Genomic DNA, 23,454 nt, shown 5'->3' on the forward strand with positions numbered 1-23,454 from the left:
CCATTTCATAAAAAAAAAAAAAGAAATAAAATAAAATGAATTTTTTTTTTTAAAAAAAATATTGTATCATCATCATCCATTATCATTTATAAGTGTATCAAAAAAGAAAAAAAATAGAATACTAACTATAGGAAAATTATCTAAGGTACATTCTAATACTAGGTTGCTCTTGATAAGAATTGAGTGACTTGACCAGATTCGTCCGGCAAAAGATAGACAATACCATAACTTGCACCAGCAGCTAGAGCACCAATCAATAATGTTTGTATAGCGCCCCATATAGCACCTTTTGGATTCACCAGACGACTCTTGATATAACCAAATACCAATAAAGTCAATGAAGTCACGGCCACAGATACCCATAAAGCCAAGACAGCATCTTCAATAAAAACATAAGGCATCAATGGAATCAATCCACCTAAAAAGTAACTTGTTCCAATGGTCAATGCAGAAATCTATGATAATAATAAAAAAAAAAAAAGGTTAAAATAACTTTTTTTTTTTGGTTATTCATTTACCCAACTACGTCGAGGATCCGGCATTTCCAATCCCAATTCAAATTTCATCATAAAATCCACAAACTTTTGAGGATCCGCCTTGAGTTTCTCAATGATGGGTTGAATAGTATTACGATCCAAGCCATAAGGTTCCAGAATTTCAACAATTTCATCTTCTTCATCTTGAGGACATTCTTCTACTTCTCGTTCTTCACGATGTCGTTCCGTCTTGTAATGTTCTATTTCTGATCTTGCTGCCAAATAACCACCAAGTGCCATACTAATACTTCCACTTTAGGAAATGAAGAAAAAAAAATGTTAGGATATAAATAGATGATATCTCTTTTTTTTTTTTCTTATGTTTTTACCTGACGATTTCTAATAAAAAAAAAAAGTAATAATGATTGGATGATTATTCAGGCCCATGAATAAAATGTATTTTTTTTTTTTGGGTGTTACCTACCAGCTGCACCACCATACACGACAATTTTAGAGTTTCCCAAACTAGATAACCCGGCGGCAAGAGCAAACTAAACGATATATATATATATAAATGAGGTCGTCAACCTATGACCAATCTTCTTTTTTGTTGTCATACTTACAGGTACAGTAAGACCATCTATCATGGATAAGATTCAAAATAAAAAAAAAAGGTAAAGATTATAGTCAGCATTTAACCTTGTTATACGTGTTTCATAGTTTTTTTTTTTTTTTTTTTTTTTTTTTTTTTTTTTTTTTTTTTTTTTTTTACCAGACAAACCGATAATGGTATCTCTAATGATTTCAGCTGATTCAAAATGTTCTTCCATATGTCGAATAGGCGCATATTCATGAGAAGGACGCCGGCGTAATCGGTTTAGAAACGAAGTCATTTTTTGATCAAAAATAGTGTGGAAGTGAAAAAAAAAAAGACAAAAAGGAAAAAAAAAAAGTTGTTTGATATCGAACAACACGACGGAATATTTTGATTGGACGGAATCGTTCTGCATTATGATCTCCGCTGATCTTCTTTTTGCGAGCTTGAAGCAAAAAATGTCTCTAGGATTGGAAGGTAGTACTTTTTTTTTTTATAACACATATATACAATCTATAGATCATCACATTTGATAATTGATACGTTTTTTTTTTTATTATTTTCAAAGAACGAATGTAGGTAGAGCCTAACGATTTTCGTACCAACAATGAAAATGATCTATTCTCTGCTTTTAATAGTGACAACAATCATCGTCATTGACACTTGTGATCATTCATTATACAATTCAACTCGACAAAGAAAAACAAAAACAAAGAAAAATCCAATCTATATGTAAAGCATTGAATGATCCATCAGATACTAATATTCCTCTAGATATGATAGCTTTATTGATAAGAATAGTCAGAGGGGATAAGTGATTGATGATACATAGACTAGGGATGGAAAGGGCAAGTTGAATAATAAAATAAAAAAGAAAGGTATAATTCTAATCCATCAACGATCGATAATAAACAGATTCCATATCATAAATAGCAGCTGTCACGTCCTTCCGTAAATCGATTATTGTCTTTTTGATATCAGCTGTTTGTGTAGTAAGAGCCGTCGAGCGTTGTTCTGTCAAGGTTGTCAAGGTTTTGGTATCATTCAATAATAAAAACTGTTTCAATTCTTTGATCAATCCAAGTAATGATTCGGACGATCTTACCTAAAAATATATAAAATGTTGTCAGTCCTCCATTATTGTTTTCAATAAAAAAAATCGTGTTTTACAATTTGTGCAGCTTGACTTTCTACTTGATAACCTTCTTGAGATACTTTGAACTTATCCTTGTCACTATTCTGTTACAAAAATAATTATAAATAATCTGTAGTTTGTGACATTCACCCTCAACCTTACCTCACCAATCTTGATAATGTCACCAAAACAATCTACTAATTTATTGATATCATCATCAATACGTTTGTTGTATTGATCTTCCATATGAAATAACATGGATCGCGTTGATTGTGTTGTCATATTTGTATACGCAGCCATTGTTCTCTATTAAAAAAAAAAAAAAAATAGGAAGAAAAGGTAAGGAAAAAAAAAAGTAGCTGACGCGGGGACTTTAAAAAAAATATAATCCAATTGGCTTGTTCTTTTTATTATTATTATAAATGTAAATAGTGAATAAAGTAAATAAAAGGGGGGGGGGTTTTACTAAAAAGAATAATCATAATAATTGGAAGAGTATAAATAAAAAAGTAGTTAAAATTATCCAAAGAGAAGAAGATAAGAACCAAGTAGGAGAAGAGAAAGTGGCGGTGGATGTGTTATCATTGAAGCGAAGAGTAGAGTTATCAGCATCCATCCTAGAATACTGCCAAGGAGAAGTCAAACGAGAGATATTGTAACGAGGAGCATAACGATCAGCAATCGATAATCTGACATTGAGATAATCTTGATCTTGATACACAGCATAAGCTTCTTCCAAGAGTCGGACCAGATATTTGGAACCATCAAACCCACCAGTATTGTTAAATTTCCATTTAGATTCATCGATGGCAGCAGGCAAAAGGTAATCTAGAGCACGCCGTATACTTTTTTGATCTGGAGAAGTATAGGAAAACAAATCCACACCTACATGATGGGCCATATGACTGATTTGGAAAAGTCCTCGAAGGTTGTAGATACTGTAAAACCAACTAAAAGGTCGTGCCGTTTCTTGGAATTGTTCTCCATCTGCACGTAGTTGACGGATGATTCGTTTGTCTGCTGCTTCCTTACTGGCTTTTTGTGCAGTTTCAGTTTCATTCAAAAATACATGTAATGCTATTCTTTGTACATCATAATACGTGCCTATAATAATAAATAAAAAAAAAATCCGTTAATAATAATAATAATAATAAATATATATATTATATAGATTACCATGGTTGTTATGTGCTTCACTTTCTTCTTTACCATTGGGACTTGTTGTAAGCCAATTCAAATATTGAGTAAACCAATGTCGTAAGTCTGCACTCATACCTTGTTTCCAGGATGTACTTGGTTGTAAAAGGACAATGCTGTCCAAGACGTCAGGAAGAGGACTAAAGTCAATGATACCTTTGGCACGTCCCTGATCATGTCCACGAATCAAAGATGCATAATGAAGATGAGGATTCATTCTGGTGGCAGGATCAATAAACCATTGTCGAATACGTTGAATAGCCTTCTCAGCATATTTTTCATCATCAAAAAAGAAATAAGCTAAAGATAAATACTGAACTTGCTTTGCCTAATCAAAAAGAAAAAAAAAAAAAAGAATCGGGAATGAATTTTTTTTTTTTATTAACAATTTTTTTTTTTTTTTTTTTTTTTTTTTTTACCATTTCTCGAAAAACTTTATAGTCGGGGGCAGTATTGATTTCAGGATTGACTTTACCATCGATACGCATATAAGGTAAGCCTTGAGGTTTGGAAGGATCTGGCCAAAAATAACGAGCCAATGAAACATAGTTATGCACATCCTTTTCGGGTTTATGGGGCGCCACCACCGTCAAGATCCTGCCATCTTCCACATATCGATTGGCTGCTTTTTTCAAGTACCAAAGTGCATGTTGCATACCACGATCAAAATCATGTACATGTTCTTTATTTTCTGCCAAGACATTCGGATCCAACAGAGTGAATTGGAATGGACCATCCGATATACCGAAAGGGGCCGAGGCTGCTATAGGTAATGCTTGTATCACGCTTTCCAATGGATGAGTAGGTTCTATTGAGATATCTTCCCCAAAGCCATCATCACCATTATCAAAGTCTTCTTCTTCTTCTTCTTCTTCCTCTTCGTATTTTCGTCCATAGATAATATGACATAATGCCAATAAAATCAATATCAGTAATAAAAATCGATGTTGTCTCACCATTAATGTTTGTATGTTTGATCGAAGAATAACAAAGTTGAAAAGAAACAAATAAAAAAAAAAGTAAATTAAGAGAAATAAATAACAGTCTAAAACAAAAAAAAAAATTGTATAATAAAACTAGACTGAGACATGGAGCTTTATTCAATTGTTTTTCAAAATAATGAATCTAATCGTTTCGCCGATACATCAATATCTTTGTGGAAAATGTTGTGTTTCCATATTCAAACTTGCTAAATACTAATTGGAAACAACAAACAAAAAAAAAAAAGTTAGCATAATGTATGTTTAGAATGAACTATTCTAAAACTTTACCATGACAATAGTTTGATCATCACCAATCACGTGCAATGTTTGTTCCAAAAAATCATATCCTCGACGTTCAGAGCTGAAGGATCCAATAGAGGAAGCCGACTTGTCAAATCCCCCACTGTGAAGCTGCTCTTGATTCTGTTTTGTCTTTTCTCCTGCTTGCTGTAGAGATTTGTCATCCTCCGATATTGTTCGCATACCATTCATAATATGTTTCCAGTGTATATCGTTGTAGTCGATAAAGTCATCATCTCCATTGTCATCATTGACATCTCCACTATCAGACAAGGCTGATAAGTAGGTTGTGCTTGCATTGCTTCCGCTGTTCCGCCGTGATGATGTCAAATCCGTACAAGTAGTAATATCACTGAATGCTTCACTTATCCGTCGTCTATCTACTGGAATGCTTGGTCTTGTACACTGTGTATCAAGTACTTTTACTTCTGATGTTGTTGATGGTGATGGCGATGGTGATGTTGTTACAACTGCAAGCGTTGTTGCCTTCGTTGATAAAGGTGGAGGAGTCCAATTCAATTGTGTCACTGATATATATGGCTGGTTTTGTATATTCTCCAATGTTACTGTTGCTTCATTATCTTCAGAATAGTGATCGCTTGGTGTCTCATCTTGAATAGGTACCGATATGGATGATGATTGTGTAGACCGAGAAGACGGCGGATGATGATTTGAATGTTCTTGATTAATTTGATGCTGGTGACGATGCTGATGATATCGTTGTTGTAAATGGTGTTGTTCTTGCGATGCAGATATACTACGTGATGGTATAGGATATTTAGTGTTATTATCGTTGATAATTTCGTCCTCTGATCCGCTTTCCTGTATTGATAAAGGTTCGGTCGCAGGTGTTGGTGGTGGTGGTGGTGGTGGAGGTAGTGGAGATGATGAGGTTGATAATAACGAAGATGTTGATACTCCAGGTGACATAGGATGACAAGAGGATGAAGATGTACGAGGGATTGATGCCACAGACAGTGTTGTGGGTGCTAAATTTGATGATGTATTGGTGGTAGTCATCGATGTTCTTGGTTGTCCAAAATAATCTTCAGGGTCTCCATCCTCTACGCGTTTGAGATAATTCATGATACGACGTACACTCCATTTTTTCCCTAGTGGCTCACGTCGGTCTTCTTCACAAGGTGAACCAGTACATGACGTCGCAGTGCTGATGAAACCTTCTTTGTCGGTATGCAGTGTATCAATAGATGAAGTCGTTGTTAGATACGTCGATGCTGCCTCGCTAGCATGTCCACGATCGTCCTGTTCCAAATATTTGTGATGATAAATATAGGCTCGTAGTGACATGTTCATAAATCTTGTGTGTAGGTATGCAATATAAGATTCATCAGACTAAAAGAAGAAAATATAATGTATATCAGATTAGAGTCCTTTTTTTTTTTTTTTTTTTTTTTTTTTTTTTTTTTGTAGATTTACCGTATAATATGACATTTTTGATAACATTTCATATACCCATTGTCCATCCAGATAAAGTGGGCTTGTAACAAGACTTCCATTGCCATTCTGATGATCCACTTCAAGACAGCTAATATCCAATCGATAAATACTAGGATCAATTTTATCCTTTGTTGTGCCAACCAACTTGATAGATGCCAATGATTCATCATCCAGTTTTTCACCAGTAAACCAGGAAAGGATTTGATGATGTGATTTTGATAGACCAGGAACAAAAATAGATAATGCATCAACAATTTGTTGAATTCGGCTATATAAAAAAAAATGCATATAACTAGTTTATCAATCATTTTTCATCTGCATTCTTCCCTGAAAGTCTTTCTTACCTTTTTGCTTGAGCATTTCCCATAATAACAACAGGTCGCCCAGTCAGGAGTGAATAGATCACATGATGTATATATTGCTGATGTTTTTCAAGGATGTGGAGAAGGTTACCATAGTTTCGTTTCTGTTTAGATTCCCAAAGTTGTGCCGTAGCAAAAAGAGGTGAATAGTGATTTGATTCTTCATTGTTCTCTGAAATCAATCGTTCTTGTCTATCGGTTTCACTACGAATTGTATCAATGTCATTTCTAGCATTCTGTAAAGTATCTACTGTCAGACCAGGTGCCTGTTTTTCCTTCGAAGATTGATGATCAGCCACCTAATAAATAAAGAAAGATAGAGTCAAAAGCCTGAAAATATGGAATATGTATATACATGTCATCCTTACCATTTTGTTACCATATTCAGAATAGAGTGAGTAAGATGAAGTTTCCCGCCTAAAAAAAAAAAAAAAAAAAAAAAGAAAAAATGAATTAGAGAATTTGTATATTAAAAATGTTCGAAGTTTACCTCAGATGGGGATCTTCCAAATTAAGCATAAACACGTGACCAAATGTGATAGCTTGAGAAACAGGTTCTATATAGAAAAAAAAAAAAAAAAAAAAGAAGAATGAGTTCTATTTTTTCCAAATTGTTCTTATCTGTATACCTTTGTGTAATGCGTCTTCTTCTTCTAGATACAACGAAATGCTACTTCGTCCAAGTTCTGCAGTGAGATCGGTCATATACTTGATGGCTTCAGTGTACATATCATGATTGGTGGCATTATCGAATAAACGGCGTTTCGCTCTTTTGGTATGTTTGCGCTGTTTCGGTTCAATGATAGAAACCAAGGGAATAACAGATGTATTATTGTGTAAAGACCGTCGTTGCTGCTGAGTACCATTTTGATCATGTTGGCTTGTTGAGCGCATATCTGGTTCATGACAGAGTTGTGATAATGATCGTAATTTTCGATCAAAATGAGCCACTGGATAGAGTGTATCAATGTATTTGGGCTATATATATATATATATTAAATAGAATATTAGAAGACTATCAATATTATGATTATTTTACATTTACCTTATAATCCTTTGTTGGTTCAATGATTTCCGTTGGATCAATGGTCACTTGTTTTTCATCATCTATAGTAGGTGATACATCATCATCATCTTCATGGTGTGTACGTACCCATTGTGTTGCATAAGTTTCCATTGTGTCAATCATCAAGGTTGTAGCTGCGTGGGCCTGCCGGAGAGCTTCAGTTGATAAACATTCTCCAGGATTGTTAGAATGATTATTGTGTTCTGCAGTCGTTGACGTAGATAATGTTTTTTGATTATCAGTGGTAATGAGATATTCAGTATATTCTAGATCTAATAGTCTACATTTCAAGTCCAAAATAAAGTTTGCATAGTTTCCTTTTTTCATCAATCGAGAAACCTATAATTACATGGAAGAGTAAGAATCATTATTGGGTTTCCCAAACAAATCTGTTGGTTCATTGTCACGTGTGAATGTTTGTCATCACTTACCTGATTAAATCGATTCATAAAGTCTTCAAATCTTGATATAATTTTTTCTGTGTCCCGAGTGATATAAGAGAGCGCCACTGGATGTACATAACCACGAGCGTTGATGTCAAATAATGTCAGATGATGGGTCTAAATGATGACAAAGAAATAGCATAAATATTTTAATATTTTAGCTTTCCCCCACGCAATATATATATATATATTTACTTACAAAAGAGAAGAATTTGAGATCAGAATCCGTAAAATAAACTTGAGTATCGTCAGGAATGAAAAATGTATTTTTGGTGTTGTTAAAGGTTGTATCATTATGTTGTCCAATATCATGATCTTTTGTTTGGTCCAAAAATGCTGATGGTGCAACAGGCGTATTACTATCTAAATTAGTACTGGATTTGCATAGATGACTTTGGCTATAGAAGAGACAGAAGAAAGAAAGAAAGAAAAAAAAAGAAGTTAGAAAAAAAATATTATATGATTCTTAAATAATGTTGGTTCATCCAGTATAATAATAAAAGTATACAAGGAACTTACTCGTAATAATCGGCACTTCGGTCAGTAGATACTACTCTGAGAGCAAAAGCATTAAAGTCAAAGCGTTCCAAACCAAGAGTATGAAGATCGGTAAGCATTTGTTGACGTTGTTCAGAAGAGGATGGAGTTGTATATTCCTTAAGATCTATATATGTTGTTTCACTGACAACTGCCAAGGGAACAGGACCTTCGAGTTCCGAGAATTCACTGACAAGTACAAAGTCTCGATAGGCTTGTTGAGAACCAGGAAAGACTTGATCACTCCACCAACATTTGCCAAAGAAGGTATCGGCCTTGACAGGTAAACTAATAAATTAAGAAAAAGAGTATTAATCTATTAATATACATTACAAAAAAAAAGTTATCCTACTTACGAAAAAGTGGTACGATGGTGAGTGTCCTTGTCACCAGTCATCAAATAGTTCAATAGAATACTAGAACTAATAAAAAGGAAGGGAGTAAAATAAAATAATTCAAAAAGAGTTGAGTCTTAATGGGTAGAGGAAATATGATAAAGACGAAAAAAAAAAAAAAAAAAAAAAAAAAAAAAAAAGAGGGTGAAATTTAACCAAAAAAAAAAAAGTGATGAGTGTCCCCACGCTGTAGATAAAAAATGCATTGAAATCAAAAAAAAAAAAAAAAAAAAAAAAAAAGAATAGTCGTCATTGAACAAAATCTTTTGTAAGTAATATGTTAAATGAAAAAAAAAAAAATTTTTATTTTTAAAATATCACATAGTAACTAGTAATCTTTCTTTTTTTTTTTTTTTTAATCCTTCTTTGGACCAAGAATATCATTTGCGATATTTCCAACCTTGTCTCGAAGTTCATGAGCTTGATGATCAATATCACCTTGAAGTTTAAGCAATTGAGGACGTAAGAATCGACTATATAAGATTTCAGCACCCTAAAATCATCAAAATAAACAAATGAATTAATATTTCTTTATATATATATAATTAACTTACTCTGAATTGAGGTAAAGCCAACCAAAGAATAAGAACAGTCTTGAAAAGATAATAAAAGGGGAACCAGAATAATAAAATATCAGAGAAGTATTCAATCATTTGTACAAAACCAATAACAGTCCAATAAGTTAACCATTGTTTATCATCATCAGTTGCAGGTGTTTCAATGGCTTTGAAGGATGCATAAGCTATAAAGATATATAAATAAATAAAAAAAAAGATTAGTACACACACGTATATATATATAGATATAGATATATACTCTCTCCGCTTAAATGGAAAAAAGAGAAAAAAAAGAAGGAGAGTCATCAAAACACTCCTATTTTTTTTTTCTCTAATCACATATATTTATATAAAACACACGCGTCAAATACCTTTTTTTTTTTTTATTTATTTATTTTTCAACTTACCAGGATAAATCCAAGAGATAGTATTAGTCAAAAGTTGACCAGCAAGATTGAAGAAGATCATAATAGTGAAGATACCTGCTATACCAGCAGCAATATAACTTTTACGTACACCAGTAAGACGTTCCACTTCATTGGCATATTTGTATTGAGACAATTCCACATCTACCTTATTGAATAATTGTTGAGCTCTTTGTTGAATACCTTCAGCACTATATTTTGTGTTAGTAGTAGTCATATTGTTGTTATATATAAAAAAAAAAAAAAAAAGAAAAGAAGGAAAAGAAGAACAAGAAAAAAAAAAAAGGGAGAAGAAGAGGGTTTTTCTTTTTTTTTTTTTTTCTGTCTCCATTTGAATCACAGCAATAAAACAAAGTCAAAGAAACTTAGCATTGTTACACACACAGTCAAAAAAAATACATGTGATATCACTTTATTCTTTATTGTACAAAAACTAAAACTAATAAATTTCATCAAAAGGTCGAGTATCAGCAAAACAACTTTCAAATACACTAGATACTGCTCTTTCAGCCTCTGCTTTATCCTTGCAATTTGGATTCTGAGCTACTGATAAAATGGCTCGTCGTTTTACACATGCTTGATGTTGTTTGGTAAAGGTATAAAATCCACGTTGTATTTCACTTGACCAATTGCAATCCCCGCTTAAACTTGCTGCCCGAATCTATTTTATATATACAAAATAAATAAATAAATCAATATTCTTTATATTTATATAATAGAACTTACTTCACTACAAGCATGATGCCTTAAATTAGACCAATTTACTTTGAATTTGTGATGATCATACATATGTACCATTTCATGTACCATTGTATGTTCCTGTCTTGTTTTCGTTCCCAATCGATTTTGACATAATAGAATACCATCCTCAGGAGAGAAACCACCAGATCGTGTTTCGTCACAAGGCATACATTGAAAATCTTCACTACTCATTTCACGACCAATCTTTTTCAATTCATCCATCATAAACCGTACAGGAGGATCTAGTTCAAAACAAACAAACAAAAAAAAATTTACGTTATCATTCCATATTTTACAATAATAAAAATAAAATGAAAAAAAAAAAACTTTACTATTCTTGATAAGATTTGTTTTCCAACGTTCACATTGTTGACATTGATATTCTGCAAGTTCGATATCTATTTGGTCACGAAAGGCCTTTCTTTCTGTTTCATTCATACCAAGTCCCGTCAAATATTGTAATGACTTTCGCCAGCGTTCAAACTTTTTCATATCCTTTTTGGAAGTATCATCATTGATAGGTGTTGTATTTGATACGTCGGTCATTGATAAGAATATGTGTCTATGTATGGAATAATCTATCTAATCTATATCTGAGCAAAAATATAAAGAGAGAAAAAGGGAAATCTATTGTTTTTTAAAAAAATTCTAGGGGGGAGGACTGTCCAGACCCATTTCACATTGAAACACCGTCTACTTCACATTGGAAATTTGAAATTCCAAAATGTATTTCCCTTTCATCATTCTTTTTTTTTTTTTTTTTGTGATATGCTAAAAAAGTTTTTGACTACTTGGACTAATCGACAACAACAACAATTATACCAACGTTGCTTTCATACCCATTCTTTTTTAAATCAACGATATCATAAACAACATCATTATGATATTCTTCAAGTTCATCGCCAATCTGACAAGAAGACCATCAAAGCACAATATTATCGATTGTCGAAACGATACCATCCAGATCTCAATCCAACAGATAAAGAAGCTCATGCCAAATTTCTTCAAGTGAATGATGCTTATGCTGTATTAGGGAATGAAGCCAGTCGACGACAATATGATGCAGAGCTCGATCGCACCCATCCGTCCTCATCGTCATTTTCTAGTAGTGTCAACCAGGCTTCATCTGTATATTATGGTGCTTCTCGACCTGGTTATTCTGGTCCCTCAGTAGCATGGCGAGCAAAAAGAAAACAAGCCAAGAACACAGGATCGGCAAGTGCCCGTGCACAGGCGGAATATGATCATCGTCGTCAATCACCACACTTCAATCATCATGAACACTATGCAAAACACTATCAAGCAGAAGAACTACGCCGGCGGGAACGGGTAATGAATGCAGCCAAAAGAAGAAAGGACGCGGGAATATTTGATAATGATGATGAGGGTGGCGATTCTAAACAAACAAATGATCGACGGCTTACTGTTTGGTCAAGGCTATGGCGATTAGGGGTACTTTTGATGGGTATCTCATATGTGACTAGGCAATTATTGGATTATGATGAAGATCAAAAAAAGAAACCGAAGAAGAATGGATTTTTGGTTGATTAGAGGCAATATAAATTAGATTAGCATATCTTTATATAAAGATATTTGTATTTAATTGTATTGTCAGTAAACGAATTTGTACAGATACACACATTATTCTTACTTGTCATAATATCATCATAGAAATTATATTCGTTGGGCATTATTATTATCATGAAAAAAAAAAATAAATAATCATCAATAATATCAATCATTCCTTTATTTTATCGGCAACTATAATCAAACGTTATGGAGCATCACCTTGACGAGGTTAACCTGGGTTTTAAATACATAAGGTAGACAAAGTAATGATTGTCGCAGCAATAAAATTATAAAGTGCTGCCTTTTTTTTTTTTTTTTCTTCATTCCCTCTTTTTGTTTCCCTTCTCAACTAGAAAAAGCAATCATATTATGGACAATTGGGCTGTAGACCAATTAAGTGTCTTTTTAGGCTTTGATCCCGAAACATTAAAGTCTCAAGTACTTCCTTATTTATTCAGTTTTGATAATCCTACTTCCTTAAGTGAACACCTTCAGGTAACCCTCAAATCTATATAGATAATAAAAATATACGCGGACGATTAGAAATATAAACTTGTATACTTTATAATAGGAAATGTTAGGAACTAGTAATGATACCCTAGACTTTATTCACAAATTTGTCCAACAACAATTTCCATCCTCACGATCAAACCAATCAACTAACAACAAACCATCCATTAACAAATCGACAAGCACTGAAACAACATATTCAAGTAACCAAAACCAAAACAACACCTCTTCTTCTTCTTCATCATCTCAATTCCCTTCGTTACCACCCAATACGATGGAACCCACTTCCTGGCCAAGCAATATGACAGTATATATGAAAGAATCCAATGTGTAAGTCGTCCTTTTTTTTTTGTTCAACTTAGGACACTTATTAATATTGTTCTTTGATATAGGAAATCGAAAACCAAAAAACAATCAAAGTCTTCCAATGGTAGTTTGGTATCAGATCGATTAGAAAAGAAAAAGAGCAAAAGCAACAATAATATGACATTGGAATCAGCACTCAAGGAATTGGATATCAATGTGAAACAAGGTGGTAAAAGAAAAGTGTGTCAATGTCAAGGTAATACTTCCCAAAAGGAAATCATTCATTTCTCAATTTCTCTTATTTTTTTTATTATTATCATTATTATTATTATTAGCTACCAAACATGATTTATTGACCATCGCACCCAATTGTTTAAACTGTGGAAAAATCATTTGTGTATTAGAAGGTATTGGACCCTGTAGTTTCTGTGGTACACCTGTATTATCAAAAGAACAACAAGTATCATTGATAGCAGAAGCCAAGAAAAAACGATCAGAACAAAAACAAAAGCAACATCAACAATTACAACAACAAAGAAAAGCGGCCAAAGCAACTACTCAAGCTGTAGGTTATGCATCAAAAGTCAGTGGCGATGTAGTATCAAGATTTATATTTGATCAACAAATGGAAGATGAACATCGACAACGTGCGGAATTACACAAGGAAAAGTTACTTGAATTTCAACGAACAAGTGCTCAACGGAGTACAGTTATTGGTAATCTAATAGTATGATTTTATATAAATGAAAAACTTATCATTATTATATTGAATAGATCAAGCAACAGATTTTACCCTTCCAACTGATCAATCTAATCCTTGGTTAACAGCGGAAGAAAGAGCTATGCAATTGAAGAAACAACAAGCCAACATGAAGAAATTGGATGGAAGAATGAATCAAAGAAGAGTACTTACTATTGATATTGGAAAAAGACAAGCTAAAGTAGATAATGTAGTGGACGAATCATCAAGTGATGAGGAACAAATACAAACAAAAACAACAACAACAACTTCATCAGGAACATTTGCTAATAATCCATTACTGAAAGGTATTCAAGGACCTCAATTTCGTGGATCAGGGAAAAAAGGTCAACACAAACAACAAGAAAGAAAATCAAGGATACAATTTGATGATAATAGTATAGAATAAGTATAGATTTATTGAAATAAATAAAACTGTCAAAGATGTCACATGTTGGATTTAGGTGATACAACAAGGGTTGATCTACCTTTTTTTTTTTTTTATGACAAAGAAACAAAAAAAGGGGATGAGTTTTTTTTTCTTTTTTTTTCTTTTGGAATGCAAAGGAGACTTTTTCTTTTTTCGAACGATCCCTTGTTACCCTTTTTTCCCCTTGATTTATGGACATTTTTTTCATATTCATTGATATTCAAACTTTTTTTTTTGTTCTCCTTTTATCATACATAATAGTTTTTTTTTTATATATACATCTTGATTATATGTTAAAATAATACTACAAACAAAACAAACAAATAAAAAAAAAAAGGTAGAAAGGAGTCAAAGTGTCATTATTAAATTTTATTTGTTGTTGTTTATGATAGGTTTGATTTATGGAGTTTGAAAGGGTTTTTCTTTTACTCCTCAATAGAACATAATAATAAATATATATATATATATATATATATAAAACTACTTCTTACATATTCTCCTCTTTCACCTTTTCTCCATATTTCAATCTCAGTGCACTTTTTATTTTTTTTTTTCATTGATTTCTTTCTTTCTTTTCTTTTCTTTTCTTTTTCTTTCTTTTTTTTCTTTCTTTCTTTTATTACTCTCTCTTTTTCATTCTTTCTTCCTCTTTATCTTTATTCATATAATCACTCTTTCTTATTCACTCACTCTCATATACACAGACACTCATTCTTTTTCTTTTTATTTTATTATATCATTCATTTATTATTGATTCAACTGATTTGTATGTATTATGTTAAAATCAAGTCAACCTATTCAAACCACTGGTAATAACCTTGTAGGATTATGGCGACCATCATTTGTTAAAGTGGACCATCGATTATTTGTTTATGGAGGAGGTGGAAACGTCACCAATGATTTACATGTCCTTAATTTATGCGATATGCGTTGGGAAACTATTCAAGTATGACAAAAAAAAAAAAAAAACAACAAGGATGATCACTCCAATTTTTTTCTCCTTTTTTTTATATTTTTATTTTTTATTTTTATTTTTTTTATTTTTATTCCTTTTAGACAGTGAAAGGTGTTGCTCCATGTAAAAGATATGGTCATACTGCTACTCTTTGGAAACATTTTATCATTGTTTTTGGTAAATATATCAAATTACCATTTAAAGAATTACATTTTTTTACTTTCCGCATTCAATTCATTGTCTTTTTTTTTTTTTTATAAACGCGTCAAAATAGGTGGTTGTAACGAATCTCAATCTTATTGCAACGATATTCATATCTTTGATTTGGAAAAATTAACTTGGTGTCAACCTGTTATCAATGGTTCAGTATCTGCTCGATATTTACATAGTGCTGTAGTTTATGATGATAAACTTTTTATTTATGGTGGATTTGCAAAGAATACAGATTGTAAGCTGTTTTTTTTTCTCTTATTATTTATATATTTGAATATTTTTATTAATATATATGTATGTATTTTAGGTACATATGTTTTGGATGAAATTAGTGTATTAGATCTTAATACATTGACTTGGTCTATATTCAATCGAATTCCTCCTAGATATAATCATTCTGCTACTCTGGTTGGTCACAAGATGTATATTTATGCTGGAAAGGATGAACAAGGCAATACAGTATCTGATCTCTTTGTCGTCAATCTCAATACACCTCCTTATACTCCACATCTTATTCTTAGTGGTGCACAGTCAAATGCTAATTCACAAATGGTTTTATTGAAAAGTCAACATTTTTGTGAAGCACTATGTGGAAAATTATTAGTCTTTGGACGTTATATCAATAATAATCACAATGGCAACAATATGAACTCATCTTCAAATGGTGTTTGTACTAATAACAATCGAATCTCTGGGAATCATTCTATCATCAATACCGCCACTAATACAACATCATCAAATACTATTTCCAACAATACCCCTGAATCAATGTATGGATTATGGATGTTGGATTTAGATACTTTGGAATGGGAAAGACAAGATTGTAATGCAAATTTTGAAATTGGTGGATGGAATTACTTTACTGTTATTACTGAAAATTTACAACAATCAAATGGATCAGATGAAAGAAATCAAGTAGCTACGAACAGTTTATTTTTCTTGGGTAACATTGATCCATTCCGACCTCAAGGTTACGATCACTTTAGGTAAGGGGAAAATAATGGGTAGATGGGAATTAAGGAGTTGATGGGTCTCTTTTTCTTTTTTTTTCTTTTTTTTTTTTTTTTTTCTTTTTTTCTTTTTTTAACTATGAATGCAAAATGAAAGGAGGAAACAAAAAAAAAAAAAAGGAGAATCGGGAAAAAAAGAAGCGATATTTTGCATGATCATCATTGATTGATTGATTGATTTTTTTGATTATTATTATTATATAGAGATGCATTGGTGATTAATAGTGAATCTTTTGGTTTATACGATATTCCTCCATTACAATGCTCCAATGAATTTGGTCAACTATTGAATAATCCTGAATTATCGGATTTTGTTATTGTTCCCGCCAATGGACAAGAACTTCATGTACATCAAGTGATTCTTATTACACGGTGGCCTCACTTTCGAAATATGTATCGTTCGGGAATGATGGAAGTTCATCAACGTCGAATGGAAATTTCCGAACCTTATCCTGTCGTTTTGGCTTTCCTCAAGTATCTTTACAGTGATCATCTCAGTATCGATGAACCTTGGCAAGTAGTGTGTGATATTCTAGTGATGGCCAATATGTATTTATTACATCGACTCAAGAAAATTTGCTGTCAAAGGCTCTATAGACAACATTTGACGATTGATAGTTGTACCACCATTTTTGAAAAGGCGATCATGGCAGAAGAAGTCGGTCTCAAATTATTGGCTTTGGATTTTATGTTTAATCATTATGGTGCTGTACTCAAGGCTGATCTTTTACATCAAATGTCAAGTTTTGCACGACAAGAATTCTTGGAATGTGTCCCAGATCAGGCTATCCTTCAAGTGAATCCTTCAAGATTTCAAAATACTATCAAAAATACCGGGTGTTATCCTATGACAACTACCAATACTTCATCCAATATTACAAATGTGCCTTCGCTTACAATGATATCCAATTCGTCATCATCATCAACATCATCAACATCATCATCTGGTTCTTTATCAACAGCCTCCCATTCTTTATTACATTCAAATCATTTTCTTACAAACTCCCAACCATCATCATTCCCATTTCATCCTGTTTCCTCTTCTCACAATAACAACAATCATACATTTATCAATCAGATGCGATCATCTGTTCCTTCCAGTACTGCTGTAACATCAACAGATATCGTCAATACATCATCAACTCATCAACGTTTATCCTCAGCAAATGGAATGGCTGTGGGTGTATGAATCAGTTTACTTTTCTTCTTTCAGTAGTTTAGCTTAATTTGGTTCTAGTTCTCTTCATTTATTTCATTATTTTTATTATTATTACCACAATTATTATTATTTTTTTTCCCACTGCATTGTATCGATAGATTTTTTTTTTTTATTTCATCATTTTTCCCCCATGTATTGACCCGTTCCCTTTTTTTCAAGTCCACACACTTGTTTTAGCGCTCTTCCTTATTTTAGTTAATAATTCTTTCACTTTCATCCGATTAGATCGTTCTTCCTCTCTTTGCCCACATTGAAATAGACAGTCGTCCTTTTTTTCTTTTATTTTTCAATAAAACAACACACTGATTATTGTAAATAAAAACATCATCATTCAAGTAGAAATATCAAATCATTAAAAATCATCAAATGAATTTTATTCTAATGCCAAAAAGAAAAGATTTATATAAAAGGTAAACAAAAATGGGGAATACAATGAGAATTCATGGATAAGAAAAAAAGAGATCGACGTAAATAAAGAATAATATGCATGAGAAAAAAAAAAAAAAGAGAGGTAAATCTAATAATAATAGTAATCCATTTTGTCAATCAAAGTCGCCAAAGTGATTGCAGTCCATTCCATCTGTTGTTGTTCTGTTTCCATTGTCTTGTCCATTGAAAAGAGTTCTTGAGTCAATGTTACCAAATTTATATCGGATTGCTTAATCACTTGATATTGTTGTGCCTTTGTCAGTCTTGAATAAAGAAAGAGATAATCAGCATGGAGAGTGGAAGTTTGTGGTCCAGATAATTGAGTGTACCATTGCTGGAATTGTGAAGAGGATCCAAGTAAAGGCTGTGTAGGACCAAAACGTAGTAAAGCTTGCTGCAATGTGTCAAGTAATGTAAACAACGAGGATGAACATCGATAGGCCATGATCATGCCGCCAGATATGGTGCATCCTACAATTGGCTGTGATTTTCCTAATTCATCCATTGATGTCCACGGTAATAAATGACTGGCCAAAATACCGCGTGTGTATTCAGATGACTGATTGGAATGTAAAGACAAAAGTCGAGGTTTGATGATAATGTCTGGGTAGTGGAAAGCGAATAACGTTTGAAGACTATCTTTTGATGTGTCTGTTGATTCCTGCAATGCAAACATCCCTCCAGAGAGTGACAGGCCAATCACCATATGATTATCAAGAAGTAAAGAATGATGTACGTTCCTTGAGATGGAATCACTATAGCATAATGTCAATTCATATGTTTTTCTTTTCTTTCTTTTTTTTTTTTTTTTAATGTTACCTTTTCAAAAACTTGATCTTTTCGGCTTGACTATCGTAAGAGTAGAAGGATACAGATTCCGTATGACCAGTAACGCATATACAATCGCCAGAAACATGAATGGATGTAATAGGAAAACGTAGAGTTGCCCGTGTATTTTCTACCAAACTAGCCAATAAAAAAAAAAGAGATGAATTCACTTCCTTTCTATTCAACTTCAATATGTTTGTTGCTCTTTCAACTTACTCTCCTTTGTCCATATCCAAGTGGCAAAGATATAATGTTTGTCCAGATGCAAATAGTAAACTACGGATAGAAAAAAGACATAAACAATCAAATAATCCATAATATATATATATGCTTTACCCTGATGGATGGGGACAAATGGTTTGAATTCCACCATGTAGATAATCTTCCTTCCAGACTAGGCGAATTGAATATTGAGTGGTGCCTTGCTTTGATTGTTGTGCTTTTAATCGATACAAATGAAGAGAACCAATAGTAACGGATGCATCAAATACACGAGTTTCCAAACCAACGCATACATAATGGTATAACTTGTTTTTGTTTTGCACTTGCCATTCTATAAAAAAAACAAAATGTCAATAATTTTCTTTCACAAATTTACCATTTTCTATCAGTATCCTTTTTCATTACTTGAAAGGGCTAAGACAGTTTCACCTTTATCGAAGCGATGTTCACAAAGTACTTCTCCATTACTACAGAAAAAAAAAAAAGAAAAAAAAAAAGAAAAAAGAAAAGCAAATTAATAATATTAATTAATCAATCATCAGTTTTTTTTTTTCTTCTTCCAAATTTCTAGCATTCACTGCTCTCGCTAACCCAATCCAAACTTCAGCAATGTACTTACCAATGATCAATAAGTTTCAGATGATGATATACTTTGCCTTTATAGTTAGAGGACGTCACAAGATAGCTGGTTGAATGATCATGTAAGAGATGTTTCCTAGGAGTCTATAGTTGAAATAATAATAACAGTACATGTCAAAAAAAGAAAAAGATACAACTCTTTTCCATCTCCATTTTTTCTTTCTATCTATCTATCTTACCGATGACAAAACCAATTTTCTTGTTACAAGTTGAACCTTTTTTTTTACTTGCAAAACATAAAGTCGTCCATCCGCCACAAGAGCCAGCTTATTACCATTATACTGATCTTGAATGTCACCAATAGAAATTAAGGGAAGGAGAGCCTCGATATTTTTCAAATCATGATTATACACAGCCTCTATCACTAATCTGGCATCTTTATCATCGTAACCAATAAGCCAAATACTGTCACTAGAAGCAAAAACAAGTCCATTTTCTTGAGAAACACAAAGGAGAACAGGACATGACCCTAATGCTTGAATTTGATCTCGGTTGGTGATGAGTATTTGCCAAGATGGTAAACGTTGAAGTTTTGGAGAAAGATCCACAGTCAATAATTTCCCAGTTCTAGTGCCAATAAGTAAACTCATCAGTTGTTCAGAATAGTATATCGTTGCAAAAGAATGAGGTATATCATGACAATCTAAGTTTTGATAAAAGAATAAGAAAAATGGAAGTTTTTTTTTTGCGTTACACTAGACTTACCGATGATTTCCAAAGTGATCAATTGTGATGTTGTCGAATCAAATAATTGAAGTATGACTTTTGAATCATACATGCCTACCACTAAAATATCAAATGTGTTGCCTTCTTGATCTTCCATTGCAAATCGATAAAAACAACTTGGTGCACTTGATAGTACAGTTTGACAGCATAGACATAGTTCTAACGTAGAGGTACTTTTGATACTACGTTAGCCATTAAATTTTTCTCTTCCCAAATAAAACTATAATCCATTTCATCCTTTATTACCTTTTTGATAGTTGACAGGCATATACTTGAACCATATGATCTTCCCCAGTAGACATGCAAACAGAGATATAAGAATGATTTCTTGAATTCCATGCAGTAGCAAATAAAATCTGATACTCTGACTTCGGTTCATGATAAAGTAATCGCTCTATACAGAAAAAAAAAAAGTCAATATGTGTGTACATAGCAAGAGTTATCATCCTTTTTTTTTTTTTTTTTAATACCTCCATCAAGATTTGATAAAAGAATTTGATTTCGCAGGATTTGAATGATAATGAATCCGAGAGTTTCCATCTTGAGTGAGCCAGCAAATATTGTACAAGTGTCCGTTTGGATAGTCATTGAAACGTCATCATTCATATTGTTCTCTATATAAAAGCGTAAGTAAAATGATTAGATATCATGATTCTTATGAGTTATGATTTGTGTCTTACCATTATCCAATGCAATCCATCGAGTGTTGAAAGAAGAACTAGCCACCAAATAAACACAGTTCAGAGTATGACTGAAACACCACATTTTTGTTGTTCTAAAAAGAAAAAAAAATTATGACAAGATATAAGATAAGTACCTGAAAAGAAAAAAGCATTGTTTCATAAGCATACCCATTCCAATTGTTTTCAGAGGTATATAAGATAGAGCTATCGCAATCATAAGAGATAGTGTGTAGTGACCCTTGTTCATCTTGACCAGAGCACGCGATAATCTTGTCAGGTTGTCCTGTTTTCCGGATAGCTTGCCAATCAATAAGAGGAGCTCGATTCATCAAGTTTTGCATTATATAACAAATCGATTGTTCTTGGTTATCGTTCCCTGCTATGATCTTTATATAAAAGTAAACTATAAGTAACTAATCCTATTGAATATATATATATATATATATATTAAAAACTTACAGCTAAAATTTGACCATCGGCACTTTCACCACTATATAATAATACCTCCGCGGTTGGCTCTACGTTTTCGCCCTCTATTCGAATCAATCCAAGCATACACATTTGCTGGCCAATAGCATGCACTTTCTTCACTATTTTCCACTTCATCAAATCCAGATCAGAGATATCGAGTTGGAGTAAATAGCCTTCGGCAGTTCCAAGGCAGAGAATGGGAAGAGTAGGATCCACACAAAATGAATACGATGTAATCAGGATATCTATAGATATATAAGATATAGTCAGTTCATCATATAAAAGGTATTATTATTCCATTGTTCTAGATTACCTTGATAAGGATCAGTATGGTCTATTGCATCACAAATTGGTAGAACAGGGTATAGTACATTGCCACAAGAGATATCGTCAGCAGACAAAACAGAAACTGTAGATTCCTGAGAGAAATTGATAAATACCATCAAAAGATAATCTTAATAAATAATCTATTACCGTAACAATTATAAATGATTCTGGATAGCATGGTAAAGGTATGAGAAGCACTGGTAATGGTGTTTCTACACAAAGAGAGTAAGTTAATTCCAAAATTTTTTGCTCATATTTTAATATACACATACTTCGGTCCAAAGGTAATCGTCCTACAAGTTTGATCGTGGCCAATTCAGGATCACTTCCATCGATACTATATACTATAATTCGACAAATTTTATCCGTATCACTAAAACGATTCAAGTAAAAAAAAAAAAATATATATATATATATAAGTGTTGATACGATATTGAGATATTCACTTTACTTGTATACGATGGCTGCCAGTAAGATATGATCCCATGATGATGTTTCAGAATGTAAAAATTCCATATGCCAAATAATTCCTTCTTCGTAAATCGATCCCATCTAACACCAAAAAAAAAAAAAAAAAAAATAAAGATTAGACAATCCAACAAAGAGTATATCATCACTTATACCCCTGCAGCTGGAGAAAAGTGTGTTCGTGACATTGTATCATTCAAAATCATGATATCCAATCGATCTTGATAGGAAGCAATTGCAATAGCCCGAGACCTAAATCAATTCATTCCCATTAATCTTTGATACCACAAATGAAATTTCATTACTTACCATGGATCAACAGCAAGTTTTTTGTTTACTTTATCAAATTCCAATCCAGGTTTATCCAATGTGATCTAGTTAAAAATAACAACAAATAAAAAAACGCGCAACTGTTAGGTAACTCAGGATAAAAAAAAAAAAATCATGCAAAAGAAAACTTACGTTGGCCACACATTCAAATCGTCCAGTCGAAGAAAGGTCAGGTGGTTGACCAACTAGGGTACAAAAGACAAGTTGTCCATAATCTGTTAAAGCAAGAATGATATCATTTCCTTGAATAGTTGTATGTCCAAATCGTGTTTCTTGTGTGTAAGGTTGTTGATCTTGGTTAGAGGAATTAGAAGTTTCCAATGTTGGTAGTGATTGGTCCTGAAAATCACATGACAAAAGTCTAGCGTCAAGTATAGTTCCAAAAGCTTGTTGTTCAAATATAGGTGTTATCAAGTCATTGTCAGTTTTCCCAGTTGAATGGTTTGTTTGTATTCGTAAGTATTGAAAAGAATAGTTCTAAAAGGGACAATGAGATTTATAATATTAAACAAGTTTCAACTTACTTTGACAAAAACTAGGTCCAAATTGTCTTTTTCAAATATAGATCCGCGTAATATTCTTTGAATAGAAGTTCCATAACAACTTGTACGATAGCATACATTCATTATGCGAAGAATAGAAAAAAAAAGTACAAAGAGAAAAAAAAAAAAAAAAAAAAGCAAGTGAAGAAATGACGCTTTTCATTGGCT

The 23,454-nt window shown here is 32.7% G+C and overlaps 11 protein-coding genes across 11 annotated transcripts; 3 read left to right on the plus strand and 8 right to left on the minus strand.

Annotated features, from left to right (window-relative positions):
- Positions 1-9: 9 nt before the first annotated feature.
- Positions 10-1,448, minus strand: BX664DRAFT_329948 (Ccc1 family). The gene is made up of 6 exons (XM_051544896.1): positions 1,249-1,448; positions 1,100-1,116; positions 961-1,027; positions 866-875; positions 519-789; positions 10-455 (listed from the first exon to the last, which is right to left on the minus strand). The coding sequence occupies exons 1-6, from the start codon at positions 1,367-1,369 to the stop codon at positions 159-161; spliced, it is 783 nt and encodes a 260-aa protein (XP_051401994.1). The 5' UTR covers positions 1,370-1,448; the 3' UTR covers positions 10-158.
- A 509-nt stretch (positions 1,449-1,957) lies between these two features.
- On the minus strand, positions 1,958-2,509 carry BX664DRAFT_259866 (uncharacterized protein; the record flags this gene model as incomplete). The annotated part of the gene is made up of 2 exons (XM_051540606.1): positions 1,958-2,176; positions 2,369-2,509. Coding segments are annotated over 2 exons (360 nt in total), but the record flags the coding sequence as incomplete, so codon positions are not given.
- Positions 2,510-2,537: 28 nt separating this feature from the next.
- BX664DRAFT_329952 (alginate lyase-domain-containing protein) lies at positions 2,538-4,246 on the minus strand. The gene is made up of 3 exons (XM_051544897.1): positions 3,823-4,246; positions 3,383-3,731; positions 2,538-3,310 (listed from the first exon to the last, which is right to left on the minus strand). Exons 1-3 carry the CDS (start codon positions 4,057-4,059, stop codon positions 2,685-2,687), a joined length of 1,212 nt encoding a protein of 403 aa, XP_051401996.1. The 5' UTR covers positions 4,060-4,246; the 3' UTR covers positions 2,538-2,684.
- Positions 4,247-5,946: 1,700 nt separating this feature from the next.
- On the minus strand, positions 5,947-7,899 carry BX664DRAFT_248310 (uncharacterized protein; the record flags this gene model as incomplete). Its single annotated transcript, XM_051540267.1, has 7 exons — positions 5,947-6,039; positions 6,124-6,412; positions 6,489-6,698; positions 6,997-7,063; positions 7,136-7,484; positions 7,552-7,598; positions 7,743-7,899. Coding segments are annotated over 7 exons (1,212 nt in total), but the record flags the coding sequence as incomplete, so codon positions are not given.
- A 1,321-nt stretch (positions 7,900-9,220) lies between these two features.
- BX664DRAFT_278584 (TB2/DP1, HVA22 family-domain-containing protein) lies at positions 9,221-10,161 on the minus strand. The gene is made up of 3 exons (XM_051541411.1): positions 9,912-10,161; positions 9,502-9,689; positions 9,221-9,440 (listed from the first exon to the last, which is right to left on the minus strand). Exons 1-3 carry the CDS (start codon positions 10,144-10,146, stop codon positions 9,303-9,305), a joined length of 561 nt encoding a protein of 186 aa, XP_051401998.1. The 5' UTR covers positions 10,147-10,161; the 3' UTR covers positions 9,221-9,302.
- A 150-nt stretch (positions 10,162-10,311) lies between these two features.
- On the minus strand, positions 10,312-11,283 carry BX664DRAFT_329958 (metalloprotease ATP23). The gene is made up of 3 exons (XM_051544898.1): positions 11,003-11,283; positions 10,656-10,912; positions 10,312-10,590 (listed from the first exon to the last, which is right to left on the minus strand). The coding sequence occupies exons 1-3, from the start codon at positions 11,214-11,216 to the stop codon at positions 10,369-10,371; spliced, it is 693 nt and encodes a 230-aa protein (XP_051401999.1). The 5' UTR covers positions 11,217-11,283; the 3' UTR covers positions 10,312-10,368.
- A 141-nt stretch (positions 11,284-11,424) lies between these two features.
- Positions 11,425-12,423, plus strand: BX664DRAFT_329959 (uncharacterized protein). The gene has a single exon (XM_051544899.1). The coding sequence runs from the start codon at positions 11,439-11,441 to the stop codon at positions 12,219-12,221; it is 783 nt and encodes a 260-aa protein (XP_051402000.1). The 5' UTR covers positions 11,425-11,438; the 3' UTR covers positions 12,222-12,423.
- A 147-nt stretch (positions 12,424-12,570) lies between these two features.
- On the plus strand, positions 12,571-14,271 carry BX664DRAFT_329960 (putative zinc finger motif, C2HC5-type-domain-containing protein). The gene is made up of 5 exons (XM_051544900.1): positions 12,571-12,734; positions 12,811-13,079; positions 13,142-13,311; positions 13,391-13,771; positions 13,830-14,271. Exons 1-5 carry the CDS (start codon positions 12,609-12,611, stop codon positions 14,201-14,203), a joined length of 1,320 nt encoding a protein of 439 aa, XP_051402001.1. The 5' UTR covers positions 12,571-12,608; the 3' UTR covers positions 14,204-14,271.
- An 878-nt stretch (positions 14,272-15,149) lies between these two features.
- On the plus strand, positions 15,150-17,719 carry BX664DRAFT_278592 (uncharacterized protein; the record flags this gene model as incomplete). Its single annotated transcript, XM_051541412.1, has 5 exons — positions 15,150-15,170; positions 15,281-15,356; positions 15,454-15,627; positions 15,700-16,378; positions 16,607-17,719. The coding sequence occupies 5 exons, from the start codon at positions 15,150-15,152 to the stop codon at positions 17,589-17,591; spliced, it is 1,935 nt and encodes a 644-aa protein (XP_051402002.1). The 3' UTR covers positions 17,592-17,719.
- Positions 17,720-18,004: 285 nt separating this feature from the next.
- On the minus strand, positions 18,005-19,199 carry BX664DRAFT_109812 (uncharacterized protein). Its single transcript, XM_051539697.1, has 3 exons — positions 19,095-19,199; positions 18,870-19,016; positions 18,005-18,805 (listed from the first exon to the last, which is right to left on the minus strand). Exons 1-3 carry the CDS (start codon positions 19,106-19,108, stop codon positions 18,139-18,141), a joined length of 828 nt encoding a protein of 275 aa, XP_051402003.1. The 5' UTR covers positions 19,109-19,199; the 3' UTR covers positions 18,005-18,138.
- Positions 19,200-19,450: 251 nt separating this feature from the next.
- On the minus strand, positions 19,451-23,419 carry BX664DRAFT_109854 (mono-functional DNA-alkylating methyl methanesulfonate N-term-domain-containing protein). The gene is made up of 17 exons (XM_051539698.1): positions 23,269-23,419; positions 22,877-23,221; positions 22,724-22,788; positions 22,570-22,666; positions 22,398-22,498; positions 22,219-22,319; positions 22,094-22,158; positions 21,933-22,038; positions 21,608-21,864; positions 21,317-21,534; positions 21,146-21,240; positions 20,936-21,079; positions 20,712-20,859; positions 20,445-20,638; positions 19,919-20,382; positions 19,720-19,823; positions 19,451-19,567 (listed from the first exon to the last, which is right to left on the minus strand). The coding sequence occupies exons 1-17, from the start codon at positions 23,368-23,370 to the stop codon at positions 19,486-19,488; spliced, it is 2,688 nt and encodes an 895-aa protein (XP_051402004.1). The 5' UTR covers positions 23,371-23,419; the 3' UTR covers positions 19,451-19,485.
- Positions 23,420-23,454: the final 35 nt, after the last annotated feature.

This window comes from Halteromyces radiatus (assembly GCF_025201355.1).
Source record: "Halteromyces radiatus strain CBS 162.75 chromosome Unknown BX664scaffold_3, whole genome shotgun sequence".
NCBI lineage: Eukaryota > Fungi > Mucoromycota > Mucoromycetes > Mucorales > Cunninghamellaceae > Halteromyces > Halteromyces radiatus.